The 22,958-nt window shown below is 35.8% G+C and overlaps 1 protein-coding gene across 2 annotated transcripts; it reads left to right on the plus strand.

The window, feature by feature from the left end:
• The first annotated feature begins 4,608 nt into the window (after positions 1-4,608).
• RBM11 (RNA binding motif protein 11) lies at positions 4,609-15,492 on the plus strand. Of its 2 annotated transcripts, none has more exons than XM_063078920.1 (5): positions 4,609-4,704; positions 7,914-8,076; positions 9,353-9,425; positions 13,436-13,532; positions 15,184-15,492. In XM_063078920.1, the coding sequence occupies exons 1-5, from the start codon at positions 4,609-4,611 to the stop codon at positions 15,490-15,492; spliced, it is 738 nt and encodes a 245-aa protein (XP_062934990.1). The 2 variants fall into 2 exon arrangements, with proteins under 2 accessions (XP_062934990.1, XP_062934999.1); XM_063078929.1 differs by having other exon boundaries at positions 15,205-15,492.
• Positions 15,493-22,958: the final 7,466 nt, after the last annotated feature.

The following is a 22,958-nucleotide window of genomic DNA, read 5'->3' on the forward strand; positions in this document are numbered from 1 at the left end:
GTAATATACAGTATATATAGTATGATTTATTTTCCTGAAATGTGTTATATGTATATATGCACAGTTCAGAAGTCCAGAAGGTTTTCCTCCAAAACAGTTTTCTCTGCACAGTTAGATTTATTGGTAATTTTTACTTTCTTATATATTTCTTTAAATTTTAAAAATATTTCTTTACAACAGATATCTAATACATAAAAAACAACAACCAAAAAAGGTCTATTCACTTGGGAAAAATATGGTTAGAAAAATCAGAATAAAGACAAAATGAGGGTAAAACAAGTGAAGACAAAAGTGAAGCTAATAGAAAAAAAGAATCCAACAGAGTCCCTTAACAGTACTTTATATCCTCCTTGGATATAAAAAATGATTGTAAGAAACTTTATAGCCATACATTCTATGCAAACAATAATCTGAAGGTGGTGATGATGGTGAGGAGGAGGAGGAGGATTTAAAATTGATTGAGCTTCTAAGTGTTTTACAGGTAATTATAATAGGTAGTTGAGTAGTGTTTATTGAGTGGAGTCACCGTTTATCACAGTATGTTTTTGGCACAACCTTTTATTTAATTTAGCAATGTGTCAAAAATGTTTAATAACCTTACCCTTTGATTTAGCAATTAAACATTCACGCTACTTTCCTACAGAAACATCCAAGGTACTTTCCTACACATCCAAGGTCCTTTATACAATAGCCCACAGTGCACAAAGACATATGAGCAAGGATGTTCATCTCAGCATTCTTATAATAGCCCAAAAATGGAAACAATAAAGGCTCCATTACAGTTTTGCAGGGGGAAAAAAGGTAAGCTAAGAAACAGTGTATATAGTGTGATTTATTTTCCTAAAATGTTTTATATGTATATACGCATAGTTCAGAAATCCAGGAGAGTTTCTTCCAAAACGATATTTCTGCACTGCAGATTTATTGGTAATTTTTACTTTCTTATTTATTTCTTTAAATTTTTAATATATTTCTTTATAATAAACATCTACTATATGTAAAACAAAATGACAACAGAAAGCTATATTTACTTGGAGAAAACATGGTTAGAAAAATCAGAATAAAGACAAAATAAAGGTAAAAAAAATGAAGACGACAGTGAGGTCAATTAAAAAAAAAAAAAAAGCATCCAAATAGAGTCCCTTAACTGTAATTTACCAAGTTTCTCCATTCATTTATTGATTAATTTGTTCATTCATTTGTGCAATTTTTATTAAGCACCTATTCATTTCTAGGCCTAGACTTAGTTGTTGGGGATACAAAGTAGAGATGCTCACTTATTCAAACTGCATCATTTCAACAACTATTCTGCATCCACATATGTGTCAGGGATTGTCCTAGGTACTAAAATATATTTACCACAATAAGGAGGGCTTAACAGAGGTACACCTAGGGAACTACAGAACCACACAGGTGTAGCAACCAGCTAATCTAGAGTACAGAGTTCAGGAAAGTGTTGCAGGATATGCTGCCTGTGTTGAGCTAAGAAAGAAAATGTCAGCTGGAAAGAGGAGAGAGAAAGGAGCTCTAGTTAACATGTGTGCATACACATTTGTATTTGTATATATATATATCACACATTTTCATTTTTGATTTGTTCATACACTGGAGGTATAAGGCATACTAATATGAATGAAGAAAAGCTATTTCTTTATAGTGTTCCATGCATTAAACTCATTAAAACCTCATATGTGACTAAATGCTGAGAGTAAAGTCAATTATTTTTTAGCTACTGCTACACTTCTTATAATGCATGAATCGAATATGAGTTAAGAAATATAGTATGTTTATATTAGAAAAATGATATATTGAGGTCAAATTCTGAACAGCTAATAGCACTAGCTGACTTTCAGAACTTATTGCACTAAATAAATACTCTAGAACTATAAGCACCATATACTTATATATAGCTAAAAGAGGATATGATAAGAACATGAGAATCATGCACATTTGTAGATAAATGATTCAAATTTCAATGTAACAATATAATATAACTAATTATTTACAAATATAAAAGTTTATAGCATGCACAGTCATATACAAATATACACACTGACTATTTTACAATGAAACCTGAAGATACAGCTCCCAGATAAGCAGTGTCTGAGGGGAGATTAAGAAGGAAATATGTTAGTTTCGTTAAGACTTATGAGGTAAATGAATACAAATATATCAGGAGATCTATACATAACATAGACCTGTAACTATGCATTCATTTAATGAACATGTATTTGTCTTTTGCCTACAATGTACTAGTTTCCTTAACCCCCTCCGACCCTATTACAACTATATGATGACAGATGAAAGAGAAAAAAAGGAGACAGGACTTACGAACTTATGACGTATCCACTGAAGGTAATTACTAAGTTACTGACACTTATATTGTACTTGCACCTATACCGTATGTATAGAAAATCTCAGTTGATTAGAGTGTGGTGTTATAACACCAAGGTCAAAGGTTCAGATCCCATACTGACCAGCTGCCAAAAAAAAAAAAAAAAAAAAAAAATTATTTAAGGCTGGGCATTTAACTCAGTTGGTCAGAATGCAGCCTTCTAACACCAAGGTCATGGGTTCAGTTCCCCTATAGGCTACCCATCAAGAAAAAGAAAAACTGTCTCTCCACTGTGCAGTAAACTTTTGAAGAGCAGATTTTATACTTACCTTTCCTTTCTTAAGATTGAAAATGGTGCTTAACACATAGTAAGCACTCAGAAAGTACTTACCAAATGATTATATTTAATCCAATCCACTTCTTAAGAAACAGAACCTGAATTCCAAGAAGAAATTACTTGTTCAGTCATAAAACTAAGTAATATCAGGGTTCAATCAGAAATTAGGGTGTATTAGTCCGTTTTCTGTTGCATATAACAGAATACCTGAAACTAGGTAATTTAAAAAGAAAATGAAATGTATTTCTTACAGCTTTGGAGGCTGGGAAGTCCAAAATCCAGGCAGCACATCTGGTGAGGGGTCTTCTTGGTGGGGGCTCTGTACTGAGTCCTGTGGCAAAATAGGGGAGAATGGCATAAACAAGAGAGCTTTCACGTGCTCTCATCATAAAGCCACAAGTTCATATCCATGACAACCCATTAAACCACATTCCATTACTGCATGAATGGATTGATCTATTCATGAGGGCCTAGTCTTCATGATCTAATCAAATCTTAAAGGCTCTACCTTTCAACACTGCTATGGTCTGATTTCCCACCTTCTTAACACTGTTACAGTGGGGAGGGACCAAGCTTCAATGAGCTTTGGGGGAACATTCAATCCACAGCATAGAGTGTCCTAAGATGTGTCTCTTTTCATTACAAAAAGATGAGTTTTTAGGTCCCTCATCCAAGTAAAAGCATCCCTAATTCAAAAGTAATTCTTATCACTACACCAAACTAAAGGCCACATGATGTCTTGATTATTTGTATGATTTTTACGGGATGATTTCAGGGTCCTACGCAGACATATGGCATCTGCAGAAAGGAAGGCAACTTAACATTTGAGAGTTGATTTATCAAAGTAGAGATTTTTAGTAGTTTTCTTTCACCTTTTTAAAAATTATGTTTACCGCTTTTAAGATTTTTCTTTTATCAAATCCTCCCCAAGTAAGAACCAACTCTTTACCCTGGTACTCGCTATGCAAAATATAGTCGCCTCTGCCCTTTTTTGTCCGCCTTTCTTCTATTGTTTCCGCCCCTTCGCCCTTAAAAGAAATCCTCAGCCTGTAGAAGCGGCCCTTTTGCCTGCCGCACTCTACTGGTGGCGAGAAAGGCCCTTCTCAGGTTTTATCTTTTAATAAAGCCTGCTCTTGCTGTAGAGGTGGATTCTTTTGCCGTCTCCTTTTTATTTTTCTACCTTACAGTCCTGATATAAAGTACAACCACTGGATCCTTCTACAAGCCCCCAGCCGCCACCCTCAAGAATTCTGGCTTCAGTCACAAACTCGCTCTACTCCCAGCAACACTTAGTATAGGCTGTTGTCTCAAGTTCAAATGCCTTCTGGGGGCACCTAAAACCTCTGCGGCCATTTTCCAAGACTTCTCTAGGGACTGCTTCCTAAATAAATAAACTTTAATTCTAATACTCCATTATATCCCTACAAATGCATGCAATTAGTTCTTAAGAAAATTATCTTCCGAAAAAATTAATTTTAAAATCTTAATGATTTATTCATTTACTCTTTGGAGACAAACAAATGAATACTCCCTCATTAGCCTAGGAACTTCTGTAACGAGGTTACTCGGTCTTAAATCATCTCTATTGTCATTTTTTTTTTTTTAATGTTGGTTGAAAAAATCCAAAATAAATTAACAATGTGCTGGAGAAAATGGAGGACGCGGTACAAACAACAGAACAAAGCCCCCGTGCGCACCAACCCTTGTTACACTCACCCACTCTCCCGCGGCCCCCTACAACCCGGGTAGGGAGGGGCGGTGGCGCGGTGAGCGGATCCCGAGGGGCGCTGGGGGCGTGGCCCCGCAGCCTCGCCCCGCCCCTGGCGAGAGGGCGCCTTCGTCAGCGGCCCCGCCCCCTCGCCCTGGCTGCGCTTTAAAGCTAGGCGAGGGGGCGGGGTTTCGGCGCCTCCTCCATCCTGGGACCGAGACCGGAGGGATGTTCCCTGCTCAGGAGGAGGCCGACAGGACTGTGTTTGTGGGGAATTTAGAGGCCCGAGTGCGGGAAGAGATTCTTTACGAGCTGTTCCTTCAGGTACCGTCCGCTGGGAAGGGGCGGCGGGGGAGCGGAGCGCGTCAGGCCCAAGAGCAGCCGAGGGGCGGGGCTCACCTGGACCACCACGAGCCGGCCCCCTTCCCGCCCCATCCTGGGCCTTGGTTTTAATTTAGTTTCGTCCTAGCGCACCTGTCTCCAGGTGAGCGGCTGAGGAGAGAAGTGACATAGCGTGCGCCCCATCCCCACTGCAGAGTCCTGAGGGTGGGCAGTGAATGGAGTCCGCCCAATCCCCAGCCCTGGGTAAGGCCTTTGGAGAGGCTGCCTGGGCCTTGGGTGTGCTCGGGCAGAACAGAAAAGTGCTCTGTCACTGTCTTCCTTCAGGTAATAAACAGCCTCACGCCTTACATCCCGCGAAATGAGAGGTGTAGCTTTTAAAATGTTTCTCTATACATTACTCATTCCTTCAAGCCCATTTATGCGGAAAGGACTTTAATTCTAGCATGATAAATGAGATTTGAGATGATCTGGGCAGCCAGTTTACCATGAGTGTGACCAACTGATTCCCTGGCCAACGCCCTTCGGAAAGTTTTGGAGACCTTTTACCTCCAGCATTAAACCATCTTTTGTATACACCTGAGTCTCACCTACTATATAGTCACTCAGCCATTCATCTAACCGTTTTAATGATCCAGAATTACAGGGCAAACGCTAAGTAAGATTCTACGCTTACAAATTTAAGAGGCATCCTTTTGATCTTTCTGAAAAGGGAAACATAAAATAAATTACCATAATTTAGGATAATCTACAAAAGCGGTACAAGAGTATAGAAAAGTGGTTCACAGTGTGAGCTCTGAGGTCAGCAATGTGACATTGGGTCAGTAAAAGAATATCTCATTGCCACAGTTTCCTTAAAGGTCAAATTGGAGTAATGGTATCTACAATATAATGTGATTGTGAGGAATGAGTGTCCTATACTAGGTAAAATAGTTAGAGCAGAGCCTGACACAAAGTGTTTGCTGCTGCTGCTGCTACTACTAATAGTACTACTATTACTATTAGTAATATAATACTAACATCAAGAGAAATCAAGAGTTACTTCCTCCTATCACAGTAAGGGAAGACAGACAGTCAATCGCGGAACTAAATTTCCAAGATTGAGTATGAGTACCAGAGGAGAAAGAGGTTCTTTATTTGATTTGGAAGGATCTACATTTGTCTCCAAACTTGACTTAAAGCATCCTTCTGTTAATTATAGATACATACAGTTTGGTAGAGAGGATTCTGTCCAGGAACACAGTTTCCTTTCTTGGACATAAAACTTTTTATTATCTGAAGAGTATTGTTGATTTTAAGACTTGTATGCTTATCCCTCTAATTTGCCATCTTCTTAAACTTGCCCTTTTTTTTTTTTAACCAACTCCAATCCATGTCTGTTTTTCCACCAAATATCATTTGAAACCTGTCACTCTAATAGAAAAAAGGGACAAAAAGGAATGTAAAGTAAAACTTAGTTATCTTTCTCTGGAAGGCTTCTTTGACATCAAGCCTCCAAAAAAGTGGGGGAAGATGGTGGTGGGGTTGGGATACTCCGTACAAACACATTATTTCTAGTCTGCAAGGACTGGATCTGTTTCAGTTGTATGAATTCATAAGACTATATATAATACCTTATTTTTTATAATTTTCTTTTTCACCTAAACAAAATGTAAATTTTGTTTAATAGATCAGGTAATAAGCTTGGTTTTTATTTTTGTCCAGGTGCTGGAAGGATTTGCTAAAGTGAGGTATCTTTTCCAAAGGCTTCAAACAAGCAAAACCTAACAAAACTTGACAACTGTTGCACTATTTATGTGTTTCATTCTGGTTTTAAAAGTCTATAAAATGTTGTAATTGTTGCTATAAGCAGGTCTTCTTGTTGAATTTTACCTTTAAAAATACTTTGGCATATCTAAATTATGTCAAAATTCAGATTATTTAAGCACATTCATCCCTTTATGATTCCATATATTTAGTATCAGTAAAATTTGTTTTATTTTTATTACTGTACATTTATCCGTTTACTAGTTTCTTTCAAATTTCTGATTATACTCTGAAGTGAGAAAATCAGCTTTAAAATACTAGATTGAGATTTAGAGGAGAAAGATAATGAATTCACTTTCAAATACATTGACTTTGAACTGCAGTCATATGGAGGTCTTTAGGAGACAGTCTTCATGGAAGAGACATGATTAGGAAAGACAGATTCATTGATAAGGTGGTCCCTGGGAGAGCACAGAATGAAAAGAGAAAGACTGAATTCTGAGATACAGCATCATTTTAAAGGTGATGATTAATGTTTTTCTTTAGATTAAAAGCAGTTTTTTCTATATTTATTCAACTCTACCCAGAAAACTAATCCATCATTAAAGTATGAACCACTCACCATTAAATCATCTGTTTGTTAAGTCTTTGTGAATGCCTCCTCTGATCATTGTCATGGTGGTAATGTAATTTTTTCTTAGTTGTAATTAACACTTTTCTACAATATTTGGCTCTGCTTTTTTACTCTTTGTTGCTTGTTGTAGGTTTTTCTATCAATACAATCTGAATATTTATAATTTATAGTATTTTATTCTGTTTTAGTAATACATTATAGAATGATATCTCCAGTTGTTAGATTTAGAGCCTTTCTAGTTTATGACTCTTACAAATAGTGCACCTACTTAACCATATTAAAACGTTTTTCCTTTGGGACTATTTACCAAATGGAGTTATTAAATCAAAATATATGATTAATTTAGTTTCTCTTGTAATGATTTGTAATCTTCTTGACAGAAAAAATTAGACTATAATACAGCGTTGCCAACTTTTTTGAGGAGAATTCAACCAACAATGAGTTTGTCATTTCAATTCATTTTTGAGTTGAACACTGGTACTGTGTATAGAGACAAAATATTTTAATCTTAGATTTATGTGCTCTCAAAATTGATTTAAGCCTAACAAAAGAATAATCTATCTTTCCTTTTAAGATTTGGAACTGTTACTTAGAATTTCTTGTTCTTAACACCATGAAGTTTTCTTTGATGAGCCATAAAATATAAAGTATGAGAAAATATGATATTTATTATTAGGAAGATACATTATTAGCTGAGCTACATAAAGCTATTGCTAATAGATTTTTTTAGTTTAAAGTTGAATTTACTTGATTTATGTGAGTGTAAAAACAAATCTTTGGATTTATGAGAAAATAATTTTTAAGTTTCTTATAGGCTGGGCCACTAACCAAAGTGACTATATGCAAAGACAGAGAAGGAAAGCCAAAGTCTTTTGGATTTGTCTGCTTTAAACACCCAGAATCGGTGTCATATGCCATAGCTTTGCTGAATGGAATTCGTTTATATGGAAGACCAATTAATGTGCAATATCGATTCGGTAGGTTCTTGTCACTGATGAATCTTCAAGGTGTGTTTTGTGGCTGCTGCTATTCTCAGGTGTAAGCATTTTGTTTTCTATGTAGTGTAAGACAGAAAAGTTCCTCTGTTGTCACTGTTAGATTTTCTCAGAATACATGTCTAATTCATGATACTATATAATTAATTAGTATTGCCCATTATATTGCCAAACCTATAGCATCTTTTCTATGTTTAAATTTAAGATATTCTGTTTTAGTATCAGCCAGCAAGTAGCTATGATGGTTGCTTTTGGCTCTTATAAATTGAATAAATCTAAATGAACTAGGAACGCACAACTCCAGCATTTATATAGCTGATATTCTTGTCACTCCTAATGTGTGGTATCAAATACTTACTATTTGGAAAATAGAATGGGCACATTAGTCCTTATTTTGAGAAAATCTTTCTATACATGTTGTCCTGGATATAAGCCCCTGTAAGAGCAAAGTGGCCAAAGGCAGCTGTAGAGTGACCCTTACTAGGGGTGGAAGAAAGCTCCCTGACATGAATGACCTCAGACACCTTCCTCTGTACACATGTCAGGAACTGGCCTTCTATGGTAAGATGCCCAGAGAATGTTATCCTATTACTTCAGCCCTTTCGTGTTCCAGGGGACTGACAGAGGCCATCTGGTAATTCTTGCAGTACTTACGTTGCCTCCCTTAAATGGTTCAGGCTAATTGATGTCTCACTCATTTGTTTCTTATTGCTCTTGCTATACTAAAACCAAATAATAGCAAAAACAATGCTTTCTTGCAGAGTAAAAGTGCTTCTCTTTGCATTTCTTCTTCTTCTTTTTTCTTTTTTTAATGTGTGGCTGCATTGTGCTGTCTGGTACTGTCCAGTTAACTCACACAGGCTGGTAGAATAGCCCAGGGCATATTATGTTCTGACACATCCTGTGTAAGGGCAAATTGGCTTTTTTCTGTGCAAGTCAGAGAACTCATGCCTTCTACACTTGCGAATTTTAGTTTACAGATGTGTAGAACAAAACCACATCATGTATCTTATATAGTCCCATGTCAGTGTAATTCTTATGTACAGCCACTGCTTTGGACAAAGCTTGTTATAATTCATTCATTTATAGTAATGCAAACAATCTGTAAATATGATTTAGAGGTCAGGTCCATCTTATATGAGTATGGAATTTTAAATCAAGACTGTGGTCTAAAAGATTTTGAGTTATTTTATGGTTTAATGTTAGAGCTACAAAAAATTGCACCATGAAGTAATCTGTTATTCTATTTTATTTGAAGGGAGTTCTCGCTCTTCTGAACCAGCTAACCAAAGTTTTGAGAACTGTGTTAAGACAAATCCACACAGCTACAGGTAAATAAAAATATATTTTTCATAAAGGTGAAGCAAATAAATATGTTCCTGTGCTAGGAAGAATTTTTATATATTCTGGACTATGGTAAAATTTTCCACTTAGATATAGGAAAAAATTAAGGAATTCATTTTTTCTGAACCCATGAAAAGTAAAAGGAAATATTTTCATTTAAAGTTCAGTCTTAATATTTTCAGTAGTTTGTTGTAGACATTTACATTTGTAGTGTTCTTTATAGTTTCTTGTATGCTTTTTATAGCTGTTCGATCATTTAAGCATACAAGGTCTTATTGTGATGGGTCATAGAAGTACTGTTATCCATATTTTATATTTGAGTAAATGGGGATGCAGAAGTTAAACAATTCTCAAGGTCACAAGGGTGATAAAGTGCTAGGCTTGAAACGAAGTCTCTGACATTAAGCTATTCAATTATTTATTTTACTATTTTTTAGAACTTCTCTGTATTAATTTCCAAAATATTCTAGAATTTTGTGTAGCCTGATTTCTTGATGCCATGGTAGCCTCAGGTACAGTATCAAGCAAGCTATTCTACAGGTCATGAAACTGAAAGGCTCCCAAATCAAATCAGTTTAAAAGACAGTGAAAAAGCAGAATGAAAGATATTGTATACATTAGCCCAATTAGGATAGGGTGCTAGTGGGAAGAAGGACTAACTAGCTGAGTTTTAGTTACACTGATGTTCACATGCCTTGTTTGTCTCTGCTGTTTCAGCCTTCCCCACTGATAGTGTGGTTATTAGGACTGGAGTTGAGGTTTGAGGAAGGGTATCCACTCAGAGCGAAAGTTGCTGGAGCCAATGTCACTCGCTTGCTCTCCTGAAGAGTCATAGGAGCAAATACACCTGACTGCAGAAGTATCTTGCTGGTTTGTCTGCTGGACGTCTACAGGTTTTATCTAAGATTCTTAGGCAGAGTGAAGACCAGAGAAGCATAACTGTTAGCCCAGAGGTGGTGCAATCAGAACTTGGTATTTCCTTCCCATTCGATCTATAAGTAGCACTCCTATTTGTTTCATCATATCTTCTATTGAATCTTTCTTTGGCCTGTATTATGGGATACTAACTTATTTACTATCTCTTTTTCATATATATAATGAATTCTGCCTTTATCTCACAAGTTACTTGCTTATCTTATCTCTAATAGTTTCATTACTGTCTCATTAACTGCTTACATTCTGCACAAAGCATTTCTTATGAGTTTCATCCATCCTGTTTGTTGTCTTCTGTAGCAGAACTGAATATTCTCAAGTAAACTAACAGTAGCTGAACCTTCTATCCCTCTGAGGCATAGGAGAGTGGCCTTTTAGGATTGGCAAATACCCAGGCTTATCTTTCACAGAAGTATTGCACCCCAGTAAAACATGGTGTACTCCATATCTTTATTCTTCCCAGCATTTCTTTATCAGTGAAATCAGAAGTTAAGAAAGTGCTGCAATCAGATTGCCTGAATTTGAATTCTGCCTCTGCCACTTTATTAACAGGGGGATCCTGGACAAGTTATTTAACCAACTTTGTACCCCATATCTGAAATGAGGATAATACCTCAAAAGGTTGTTGTGAGAATCAAATTTTATAGTGAATTAAAGGTATTTAAAATACTAGGCACATAGTAAGTATTCATGAAATGTTAGCAAAATGGATTTACTGCTTTGGTAGGGGAAGCTCTATAGACTTATGGATCAAGCCATATATATGATGTTAGAGCTTCCCCTCTTCTAACACCAAGTAGAAAAAGATGCCTCTTTCTCCTCAGGAATCAGGAAGAAATTGATAGGATTTGGGCAGAAGAGAAAAGATATTGATAGGATTTGGGCAGAAGAGAAAAGACTAGCTGGGCACTAGAAGATGGCAGTAAAACGCTTGTATTCTCTGCTTATGTTTAATACACTCTTTCAAAACCATCACAGATTCTAGGGTAGAGGCTCAGAGTTATGTGTGGATTCTATGTTACTACATTTTTTTTTTTCCCGTCTTTTTCGTGACCGGCACTCAGCCAGTGAGTGCACCGGCCATTCCCATATAGGATCCGAACCCGCGGCCGGAGCGTCCGTGCTCCCAGCTCCGCACTCTCCCGAGTGCGCCACGGGCTCGGCCCTATGTTACTACATTTTGTTGGTAGTACTTTATTCATCTAGTGTTTGTTATATTATAAAGGAAGTATGAAAGTGGGTTATATCCTAGAACTGATATGCAGAGAGAAATAGTGCCCATGTAATGTTTTGGTCTTTGGTCTTCTTGGAAATGGTTTTTTGTGTTTCTTGTTGCCTTTTCTACCTTCGGTTTTTAATGAATAGTTCCTGTATTAGTTTGCTAGGGCTGCTGTAACAGAGTAGTACAAACAAAGCCATTAAACAATAGAAATTTATTGTCTCTCAGTTCTGGAGGTAGATGTCCAAGGTTGAGGTGTCAGCAGGATTGGTTCCTTCTGAGGGCTGAGAAAGAATCTTTTCCAAGCCTCCCCCTACCTTCCAGTGATGTGATGGTGCTCTGGTATTCTTGGTTTATATAGAAGCATTACCCAGATCTCTGCCTTTGTCTTCACATGGTATTCTCCCTATGTGTATCTGTCTCCAAATTTCCCCTTTTTATAAGGACACCAGTCATATTGAATTAGGGGCCCGTTCTACTCCAGTATGACTTCCTCTTAATGACATCTGCAATGACTGTTTCCAAATAAGATCACATTCTGAGGTACTGGGGGTTAGGATTTCAACAGCTGAATTTTGGGGAACATAACAACCAATAATAGTACCAAATGTACACATGATTCCTCTGTGCAGACAACTCTGCCCTGAGATTCACGTAGGAAAGACAGTGTTTTTAGAGAATCTGCAGCTCTTTTCATAAAGATGCCAGATCTTCCCCACTCTGTGATCTCATTCCACCTTTAATCTTGTTTCTTTGCCACTTTCCCCAACACATGCTTAATCTCCCTGAATTCTGTCTCCTAATCAGACTGTGATGTTTTTCTCCTTCCTCTCACCAAAAAATGTTTCATTCTTTGCATCCTTTCTTCCCATTCATTTCTCAAACCCATTGTTGCACAGACACTGCTCATTTGAAGGTTATCAGGAACCTTCTGATTAGCAATTCAGTGGCCTCAGTGCTTATCCAGTTTACTCTTCTGTAACAACTGACACCTGTGTAACTCCTTTCTTAATGAAATTCACGCTTCTGCTGGCTTTTGAGATAGTACTCTCACCACTTAGAAATGGGGTCTCCACCTATCCATCTGACTGCTTCCTGTCATTCTCCTTCCCTCACTTTGCTTCTCTCTGCCTGTGCTGATTTCAGACTTTCCCACAAGACCCTTCCTATCCTAAGGATTAGTAGTATTAGCATTAAAATTATGATGTACTACGGAGCAAGTAGACTATTGATGAGTAGCTTTAGAGTCCAGCCAGTATTTGTAACATCTCTGTAGAAGCAAATGTTACACTTATAAATGCAACTTTGGAACACCACAGCTTTTAAATTAGGAATTTTTTTTTTATTATCTCAATTAATGTGTGGAAGACATTAGCAACCGTGTTTATTAACATCAGCAGTCCATTTAGGAAAGAGCATAATGTTTATAGTTAAGTAGTAAAGATACCTTTAAAACTAAATTGAATTTTTTTTTTTACTTTTTACACCTGTAGAAGATTGAAGTGTACTCTTAGTGATTATTAACGACTTGTTTTGCTCTATTAATATCTAAGTGTTCGTTGTCTTTATATAAATATAACATTGTCTAACATTTTCCAATTAGAAAGCCAACTGTGGTTCTAAATATTCAGATTTCAATATTTAGTAATTAAATAATTAAGATATTGCTCTGTCACTGCATGATCAGTATTTGTGTTAATTCAGTTAATTAATCTTAACTGAATGCTATCACAATCTCTCTCCTCTCTCTTTTTAATTATGAAGAGCTATAATTTTCTAAGAGAAAAGGACACTTGTACATAGGAATTTTAAGATTTTATTGCTACTTCTTTTATCTCCTCAAAGGAATGAAGAAACAGTGAGCAGAACTTCCTTTCCCATGCAGTTTTTTCCAATTAATAATACCGCTTTACCTCCAGAATATTTTTTCTTTCAGAAGATGGTAAGTTTGATATGCATGTGGTTCAGTATATAATATGATACAAACTATGAAGAACGTGAAAACTATTTGTAACATTTGGTGCTCAAATCTAAACCCGGGATGAAGGCAAAAGATGCCCCAGCACTGTCCCCCAGTAGTGTTCTGCTCTAACACGGTCGTCTTAAGTCCCGTTATGTAATACATCAGCAAACAGCCAGTGCATCAACAGAAGAGGGGTGGGTGGTATTGAAGAGACACTAGTCCAAGTCAAGTGAGTCCTCTTCTAAGTGAATGTTTTAAAAGATATTTTAAGAGTTGAATAATTTCACTTAATGAAGCATTTTTGTATAAGGTCAGTTATAAGTAGATTTCTTTTGGACTTGAATTTTTTTAAATAAATTTCTCTTTTTAACTAAAGGCAAAACTATGTGAAGGTTTTTAATTGATAAACTACATTATTTACAAAGACTCTGAAAAATTGGTTCTGGCCTAGAAATCTTAATTATGGTTTTATTGTTGAAGAGGAACTTAATTTTTTTTTCTTTCAACTCCTCATTTTATAGATAAAAAAAAATGAAGTCCAGGGATATTAATCAATAAACCCAAGATTACACAGCTTGTTAGTGACAGATGTTGGAACTAACAGGTCTTTTGATTCACAAGTTGTTATTTTTGCAGATACCCAACTTATATGTGAGCTTTAGATTTTTCAAGTATCCACTTTCAATTTGTAAATGGGAAGAAATTTTCCTGTGAAATGATACTTTAATTTTTGGGAAAAAAACTTAACTATAGTAAAACATTAGTAAACAACTGACTGGTTTTCACCCGAAACTGTCAATGTCTTCTACCCTGAGTTTTTTTATCTTTTGGTAGAGATGGCAGGGGTGGGGCAGGGAACACAAGTTCATGGTATCTCTATTAATCTTTAATCTGCTTTGAATAGTTAGAAATTTGAGTTAAGAACTTGTTTTTTTTTAAAAAAGGAAGCATAACTCTAGTTGATGTTGCTGTACAGTGTGAGAGCTATTAGCCACATGAACTAAGGAGCTGGGTTTTTAATTTTATTTAATTTTAATTAATTTAAATTAAAATTTAAAAATGGACACGGTTTAGTTGTTGGAAACTTTTAAGACTATTTGAAACAACTTGGGTATGTGAATATGTTTGTTCAACTGTAAATTTTATGTAATCTAAATTCAGATCAAGTATCTTTAAATGAAAATTTATCATCCAAATTAAGATATAAGTAAGTATAAAATGCACACCAGATTTTGATGACTTCATACGAAAAGAAGTAAAATGTCTTATTAATAATTCTTGTATTAGTTACGTGTTAAAATGGCAAAATTTTGGATATATTGGGATAAATAAGATATATTATTTAATTTTACCTGTTTTCTTTTACTTTTGTATTATGACTACTAGAAGTTATAAAACTATATATGTGGTTTGCATTATATTGCTGTCGGACAGCACTAATCTATATTGTAGTAACTTACACACTATCTTCAATCTTTGTTAACCATTTAAGGAAACTCCTACAACCCTGCTATAAAAAGTCACTGTTTTTCTTACACGAAAACATAATTCGGTGTAAGAAACTGTGGCTATTTGTATAATGCATGTAAGCTGTTAACTATTTTTTAAACTTTTCAGATTATTTTGGTAGATGAATGTCTTTTTTTCACAGCAGTGGCATGCATATAATCCAATGCTGCAGCTTCCTTACTATGAGATGACAGCACCACTTCCTAGCAGTGCCTCCCTGTCTTCCTCACTCAATCATGTTCCAGATCCAGAGGCTGGATCCAGCTCTTACGAATGGACTCACCAACAACCAAGTAACTCTGACCTTTATCAAATGAATAAACGAAAGAGGCAAAAGCAAACCAGTGATAGTGATAGTAGCACAGAAAACAATAGAGTAAACGAATATAGCCCAAAGTTCCGAAAGTGTAAGAAGAAGAAAAGATATTAGCATTATCTTCAGGTGAAATATATCTACACTGATCTCAATAATCTTAAAAGAAAAAGAGAAAAAAAAAAACACCTTTCTCTGTTCTACTGAACGACCAGTTTGATGGCTGTCTTGTGTTTTTGAAATATAGAACAGTATAACTTATGTGATTTGCTATTCAATTTTTGACTTGAAGGACAAAAGCTTTTTTAGAATATTATGTACTACTTTTTGTATTTGTCATGATATTTTTGACCCATTTCAACAAGAAACACACTTTATGTCATTTTACTGTAGCACTAATGATGAAATTTCACTAAACTATTAATCAAAAGTCACTTATTGGACACTTACAGATTAGGCACCATGCTCTCCCTTAATTGTCACCTATAACCCTCAACTATAAATAGGCTGAGATTAGAAGTGAGTGGTGGATTTTTCTCTGAAAGAAACTAGTGCAAATATTTAAGAGTTGCATGTTTCTAATGAAGATGGAATAAACAGGCTTAGTTTTCCTTGTTAATAACATTTTATTTTTTATGTTTAAGTATGTCATTTCTGAGCTTTACTTTCCTACAGTTTTATTTCATAAAATGAGGACATATGACAAGGATACCAAAGGAAAGATATTATAGTGGGACTAGGTTTGGATCATTCCCTTTTGATATGATTGTATATAAATAGGGATACCTGCCTCTTTACTTTTCACTTATTAATTGTATATCATGAAAATTAGTTGGTTAAGTAAGTATTTTTTATTCACCTCTTGCTGGCAAGGCCTGAGAAAATATATTTAACATATTTAAATCTTGATAATAAACAAGTAAATAGAATGATATTTTATTAATGTATGATATTTAATATTTGTCATCCAAATCAAGTTTCCTATTTTTGGTTCATTTATTTTAGAAGATAAATATACTATATGTAAAATTAATGGTTTATTTGGACATTTTTATTTATTTTACAACTTTACATAAACTAGGATGATGAAAATCATATATTTGCTAAATCTAGTTGAAAGAATTATACAACTCTATTGGGAGTTAACCACCCAATTCAGTAGGAAAGGCCATGCTTGGATGTTTCTTTTGTATGGTGCATAGCACTTTATAGATATTTATTATTTAAAAGAATGAAGACATGTTTTAACAAAAGGAATAATTGGATTTAACTCTTGTTATAAATATACAATGTAGTGAGGTTTAAAACATAAATATTAGTCTATTTCCATTTGAGCAATATGAAAAATTAAGTTCTGCTCTGTATAGCTTTATCTATATTTTCATATTCTTCATATTCTTAATATTTAAAGTGGAAAATTTAGATTTTTTTTTAAAAAATCCACATTTTTGCATTTTAAAATAATGCCAAAGGGGAAAATATGTTCCCATTTAATTAGAAAATAATATCTTTAAACACATTTACTTTACCTCAGCCTTTTTTCAATTCTTCTACACTTTAACTTAGCCCTAAGTTATTTTATTATGATTGATATTATAAGAAATTTGTATACAAGAAATGTTTCTTAGCAATTAAGAATAGCATATATGTAAGAAAATTATCTTGAAATACCATTACATGAACTAAAATGTTAGAACTGCAAAAATTCTTATAACTCCTTCCATCATTGATAGGAACTACCTCAGTATCAACTTTAACAATTCAACCAACTTGAACCAACCAGAATGCTAAGAAATTCACCTATTTACCAGAGTGTCTTTCATTATTAAAAAATATAAAACTTCCTTTAAATTGTTAATATCTACTACAATCGTATATAATTTTAAGTTGTGAATTTTCCCAGTGCTATATAGTTGAGTTAAGGGTCATTCAAACTATTTGCCTTAGAGAGTTTTATTTTCCAGTTTTAATTCCCCACTCTCAAAATCTATTTATTTTTAAGTACATATGTGTACAAATGGTAGAGGAAGCTTGGAATTTGAGAACAAAATCAGACATTTTGTATATTCTTATATTCCCTAACTTTTTAAAAATGAGTTTCTGTAAATGGATAAGGCAGTGGTAAAACAAGAGAAAAATTACTTATAAATAAAGTTGGTGAAAAAGATATGAGTGCCAAACATACATTTGAAATCTGCTGAAATGACTCATCCTGAACTGTACTTTCAAATGTGTAGCCGTTTAGACAAAGGCATCACCTTTTAAATCTAAGCATTAAATGCAGTTATTGTAAGATATACAATGACTAATTTATTGTTACATGATTATTATAAAATTCTGATGTAATAATTTTATGGTTACCAACTTAAAGTTCAATGAAAGAAAGAGGTGAGAATTATTATACTTCCTTTAGTACTGTCCAGGTGCAAAAACATTGTACACTGACTGTAATCAACCTCTACTTTGTATGGCTAAATACTAATAAACTGATGGGTGGTTAGTAAATGATATTTCTTTCTTGCCAATACTTCCAACACTGTATCCCCAGACCTTTTTCTTCATTGCCTACTGAACATAGCCACTTGGGTGTCTCATTAGCACTACAAATTCAACACTTTCCATTTTACACTAATTTTCTCCCCAAATATTTCCTTCTTTGCACAGTTTTGGCTAATGTTCCACTATTGGCCAGTTTTTCAAGGATTGAAATAGTGACCTTGCTTCAGTAACCTACAGAGAACTGTTTCAGTCTCTCTTAGCCTATTTCTGTGGTTCAATCAAAGTGAAGTACTCTTGATGTCAGGCACTTAAAGAAATGAAAATGGGCCCATTCATTGGGAATATGAACAGAATGAAAAGGTAGAAGTGACACCAATTGCTTAGTTCTACCTCCATCTAAATGTTTAAGGGCTGGGCATATTTTCCTACATGGTGGATATGGCTCAAGGCAGATGTGATTTAAAATAGCTACTCCTGAATGATGGTTTGACTGTGTGGTTCCGCATATTCACTGTCCCCAGGAAGGAAGGCTGGAGAAGTCCTGTTCGCTCTTAGAATATCCTTATAAAGAACTGATGGAATACCAACTACAGTCTCTCTGATTTGTGGTCAAAGCTCAGGCCCTTTAAAGTGTCCACATTCTACCTCTATTTCTATCCATCCTAGTAAGGTTATTTACATCAGAAATAGGAGTCTGTCTCTTATTAATTTATTTTCCATTAAGAAAAGTCAATTAATAGCCTGGATTTGATTTTGGTGAAAATAAGCAGTAAGACATAAATATCTACAGAAATTATATTTTACTACAGGAAGCTTGACATCTTTTTAATAAAGGATAATGTTTGTTTCTATACCATAATCCCAAGGAAGTTGAGTGAGCACAGCCTCTCCAATTTTCCTTGGGATTTGCTGAGGTGGTTGGTGATGATTCTGTTTTGCCTGATCAGAATGAGTTCTACAAGGTCACATAATGTCCCACCTGTGAGCTAAGTTTCTTTTTTTTTTTTTTTTTAATTTTATTTTGTCGATATACATTGTGGCTGATTATTGCTCCCCATCACCAAAACCTCCCTCCCTTCTCCCTCCCCCCTCCCCCCCAACAATGTCCTTTCTGTTTGCTTGTCGTATCAACTTCAAATAATTGTGGTTGTTATATCTTCTCCCCCCCCCCCCCGGTTTGTGTGTGTGTGTGTGTGTGTGTGTGTGTGTGAATTTATATATTAATTTTTAGCTCCCACCAATAAGTGAGAACATGTGGTATTTCTCTTTCTGTGCCTGACTTGTTTCACTTAATTCTCTCAAGGTCCATCCATGTTGTTGCAAATGGCAGTATTTCATTCGTTTTTATAGCTGAGTAGTATTCCATTGTGTAGATGTACCACATTTTCCGTATCCACTCATCTGATGATGGGCATTTGGGCTGGTTCCAACTCTTGGCTATTGTAAAGAGTGCTGCAATAAACATTGGGAAACAGGTATACCTTCGACTTGATGATTTCCATTCCTCTGGGTATATTCCCAACAGTGGGATAGCTGGGTCGTATGGCAGATCTATCTGCAATTGTTTGAGGAACCTCCATACCATTTTGCATAGAGGCTGCACCATTTTGCAGTCCCACCAACAATGTATGAGAGTTCCTTTTTCTCCGCAGCCTCGCCAGCATTTATCGTTCATAGTCTTTTGGATTTTAGCCATCCTAACTGGGGTTAGATGGTATCTCAATGTGGTTTTGATTTGCATTTCCCAGATGCTGAGTGATGTTGAGCATTTTTTCATATGTCTGTTGGCCATTTGGATATCTTCCTTAGAGAAATGCCTATTTAGCTCTTTTGCCCATTTTTTAATTGGGTTGCTTGTTTTTTTCTTGTAAAGTTGTTTGAGTTCCTTATATATTCTGGAAATTAATCCTTTGTCAGATATATATTTTGCAAATATTTTCTTCCACTCTGTTGGTTGTCTTTTAACTCTTTTAATTGTTTCTTTTGCTGTGCAGAAGCTTTTTAGTTTGATATAATCCCATTTGTTTATTTTACCTTTGGTTGCCCGTGCATATATGCCAAACCTACAGCCAATATCATCCTGAATGGGGAAAAGCTGAAAGCTTTTCCTTTAAGAACAGGAACTAGACAAGGATGCCCACTCTCACCACTCCTATTCAACATAGTGTTGGAAGTACTAGCCAGAGCAATCAGAGAAGAGAAGGAAATAAAGGGCATCCAGATTGGAAAAGATGAAGTCAAACTGTCCCTGTTTGCAGATGACATGATCCTATATATCAAACAGCCTAAAACCTCTACAAAAAAACTGTTGGAATTGATAAATGATTTCAGCACAGTAGCAGGATACAAAATCAACACACAAAAATCAGTAGCATTTCTTTTCTCCAATAGTGAACATGCAGAACGAGAAATCAAGAAAGCCTGCCCATTTACAATAGCCACCAAAAAAATAAAATACTTAGGAATTGAGTTAACCAAGGAGGTGAAAAATCTCTATAATGAGAACTACAAACCACTGCTGAGAGAAATTAGAGAGGATACAAGAAGATGGAAAGATATCCCATGCTCTTGGATTGGAAGAATCAACATAGTGAAAATGTCCATACTACCCAAAGTGATATACAAATTCAATGCAATCCCCATCAAAATTCCAAAGACATTTTTCTCAGAAATGGAAAAAACTATCCAGACATTTATATGGAACAATAAAAGACCACGCATAGCCAAAGCAATGCTGAGCAAAAAAAATAAAGCTGGAGGCATAACACTACCTGACTTTAAGCTATACTACAAAGCTATAATAACCAAAACAGTATGGTACTGGCATAAAAACAGACACACTGACCAATGGAATAGAATAGAGAATCCAGAAATCAACCCACACACTTACTGCCAGCTGATCTTTGACAAAGGCACCAAGCCTATTCACTGGCGAAGGGACTGCCTCTTCAGCAAATGGTGCTGGGATAACTGGATATCCATATGCAGGAGAATGAAACTAGATCCATACCTCTCACCGTATACGAAAATCAACTCAAAATGGATTAAGGATTTAAATATATACCCTGAAACAATAAAACTTCTTAAAGAAAACGTAGGAGAAACACTTCAGGAAATAGGACTAGGCACAGACTTCATGAATACGACCCCAAAAGCACGGGCAACCAAAGGTGAGCTAAGTTTCTTTATTCCCAGTTAATCATGCCCAACCTGCAAAATTACCTCATGTACATGCAAAAACTGCCATAGCAAATAAAGACAAATGATCTATTATCTGGTTCCTGCTAAAATTTCATTTGAGTTTCAAATACCATCTTCTTATATCATTGGCAGGTTATAAAAGGGTTAAAAAAAATACACATAAATACTTGCATCGTAACTAGGTAACCAGTATGAAAGGATGCAAACTAATACACTCTGTGGTATAAACTCTGCGAAGGATTGAACCCAACAAGCCTGTATCACAGTATCTACTGCAAGGAATTGGGTCTAACAAGAATTGGCTCAACTGCTTTAGCTTGCATGGGAAGCTTAATAAATCAAACATTCTTTAAATGAATAGTGTCAATCAGTCTAATGCACTTACTATTTGAGTCCTAGTAATGTTTTTGCTTCTATATTTTATATGAGAAAAGTAGTAATATCCTGGATAGGAAAATATCCTGGATGGCTCACCCCAGCCATCTACTCCACGTTGACAGCATCTTTATTGGTTTAATCCTAAAATTAATTTTATCCTAAGCTTGATTTTATCCAAACTTAGTCACAAGTGAAGCATTGCAGACTCTTCTGCTTGCCAACCAGAACCTTGGAAGTTATTCTAGACAACATTCCCTCACTCCATTTCTAAGTGGTCATTAGCTTCTCATTGTGACCTTGTTCAGGTTCTCTTTATTTCCTGCATGAAATATTCATTAAGTAAATCAGTTTACAATGAATGATGTCATTCTAAACACTGACTTTGGGGCTGAGAGAACATCACGGCATAGATGATGGGAGTTAGAAAGGCAATTTCAGGATAATGTTATAACATACTAAAGGCAAACATAAAGCACAATGGAAGTGCATAAGAGACTTCATTCCTTGAGAAAATAAGTCCTGGGAGGAGGTGAGGGAGTCACCTGACTATACTGAATAAAGGAGGGATCTTGGAGTTCAAAAGCTTTCTATACTGACTCTCAACTGTTCCCACTTTTTCAGCACTGGTCTTCACCCTACCTTGGAGAAGTGACCCCAAGTTTTAAGCCTGTACAGGTGAAATAGCTTGCTGTTTGTCAATATTACCCCATTCTCAAGGATACAGGGGCTTGGGTTATGGTGATAAAAGAAGATAAAAATCCCTTCTCTTGTGGAACTCACATTCTAGTGGGAAGATGGAATAAAGACAAAGTGTAAGGTTAGATTTTAATAACTGATAGTTGCTGAGGAAAAAAATGCAGAGAAATGCTTAAGTATTAAAGAGCCAAAGCAAGAGAGAAAGAAAACTATGCAGATATCTGAGGGAAGAGCATTCCAAGTGGAGGAAGCAGCAGATTCAAGCCCTGTAGAGGAAGCTGTGTAGGAAAAGGTTTGGGAGGAAAATCAGAAACAGAATTTCAGACATTTTAATTTTGATTTGCATATTTGTTTCCCTGAGAATTTCATTGACAAGGGCTATCACAAGGTAAAATTAAGTCTGGGTTTTTAAGGAGGTGTCGGAGAAGTATTTTTCCAGCTTTGAGACCATTTCTATGATTATAAGGCAATCATGTGGAATAGAATGGGGCTTTCCATCATCAAGGAGGGGTAATAGGGTTTAGAGTTTTACAGTGATAGAAGATGATGGAGAATTGGTTAATAAGACCTGTTCATAGTTGGTCTGCCATCGTGTAGAGGGGTGTTGTGTTTTATGACCTTGCAAGAGAGCTGACACAACATAGGGAACCAGGAGGTGAATGGGGTAGCCAAGTGTAAGGATACCAGCTTTGTCATTGTGGGTGGCAGCTGAGGCCACCACATAAGGCATGGGGGTACATCTGATGCCACGGGGTCTAACTGACCTGAGGAATATGCTACAGGATGTATCTGAGAGGAAAAAGTTTACC

This window comes from Cynocephalus volans, chromosome 1, assembly GCF_027409185.1.
Source record: "Cynocephalus volans isolate mCynVol1 chromosome 1, mCynVol1.pri, whole genome shotgun sequence".
Taxonomy (NCBI): domain Eukaryota; kingdom Metazoa; phylum Chordata; class Mammalia; order Dermoptera; family Cynocephalidae; genus Cynocephalus; species Cynocephalus volans.

Bases quoted from the DNA above. Each gene is read 5' to 3' on its own strand.
- RBM11 (XM_063078920.1), top strand. From the start codon at position 4,609: ATGTTCCCTGCTCAGGAGGAGGCCGACAGGACTGTGTTTGTGGGGAAT. The intron at 8,077-9,352 runs GTAGGTTCTTGT...TTTTATTTGAAG, and splicing joins TAATGTGCAATATCGATTCG to GGAGTTCTCGCTCTTCTGAA. The intron at 13,533-15,183 runs GTAAGTTTGATA...TTATTTTGGTAG, and splicing joins ATTTTTTCTTTCAGAAGATG to ATGAATGTCTTTTTTTCACA.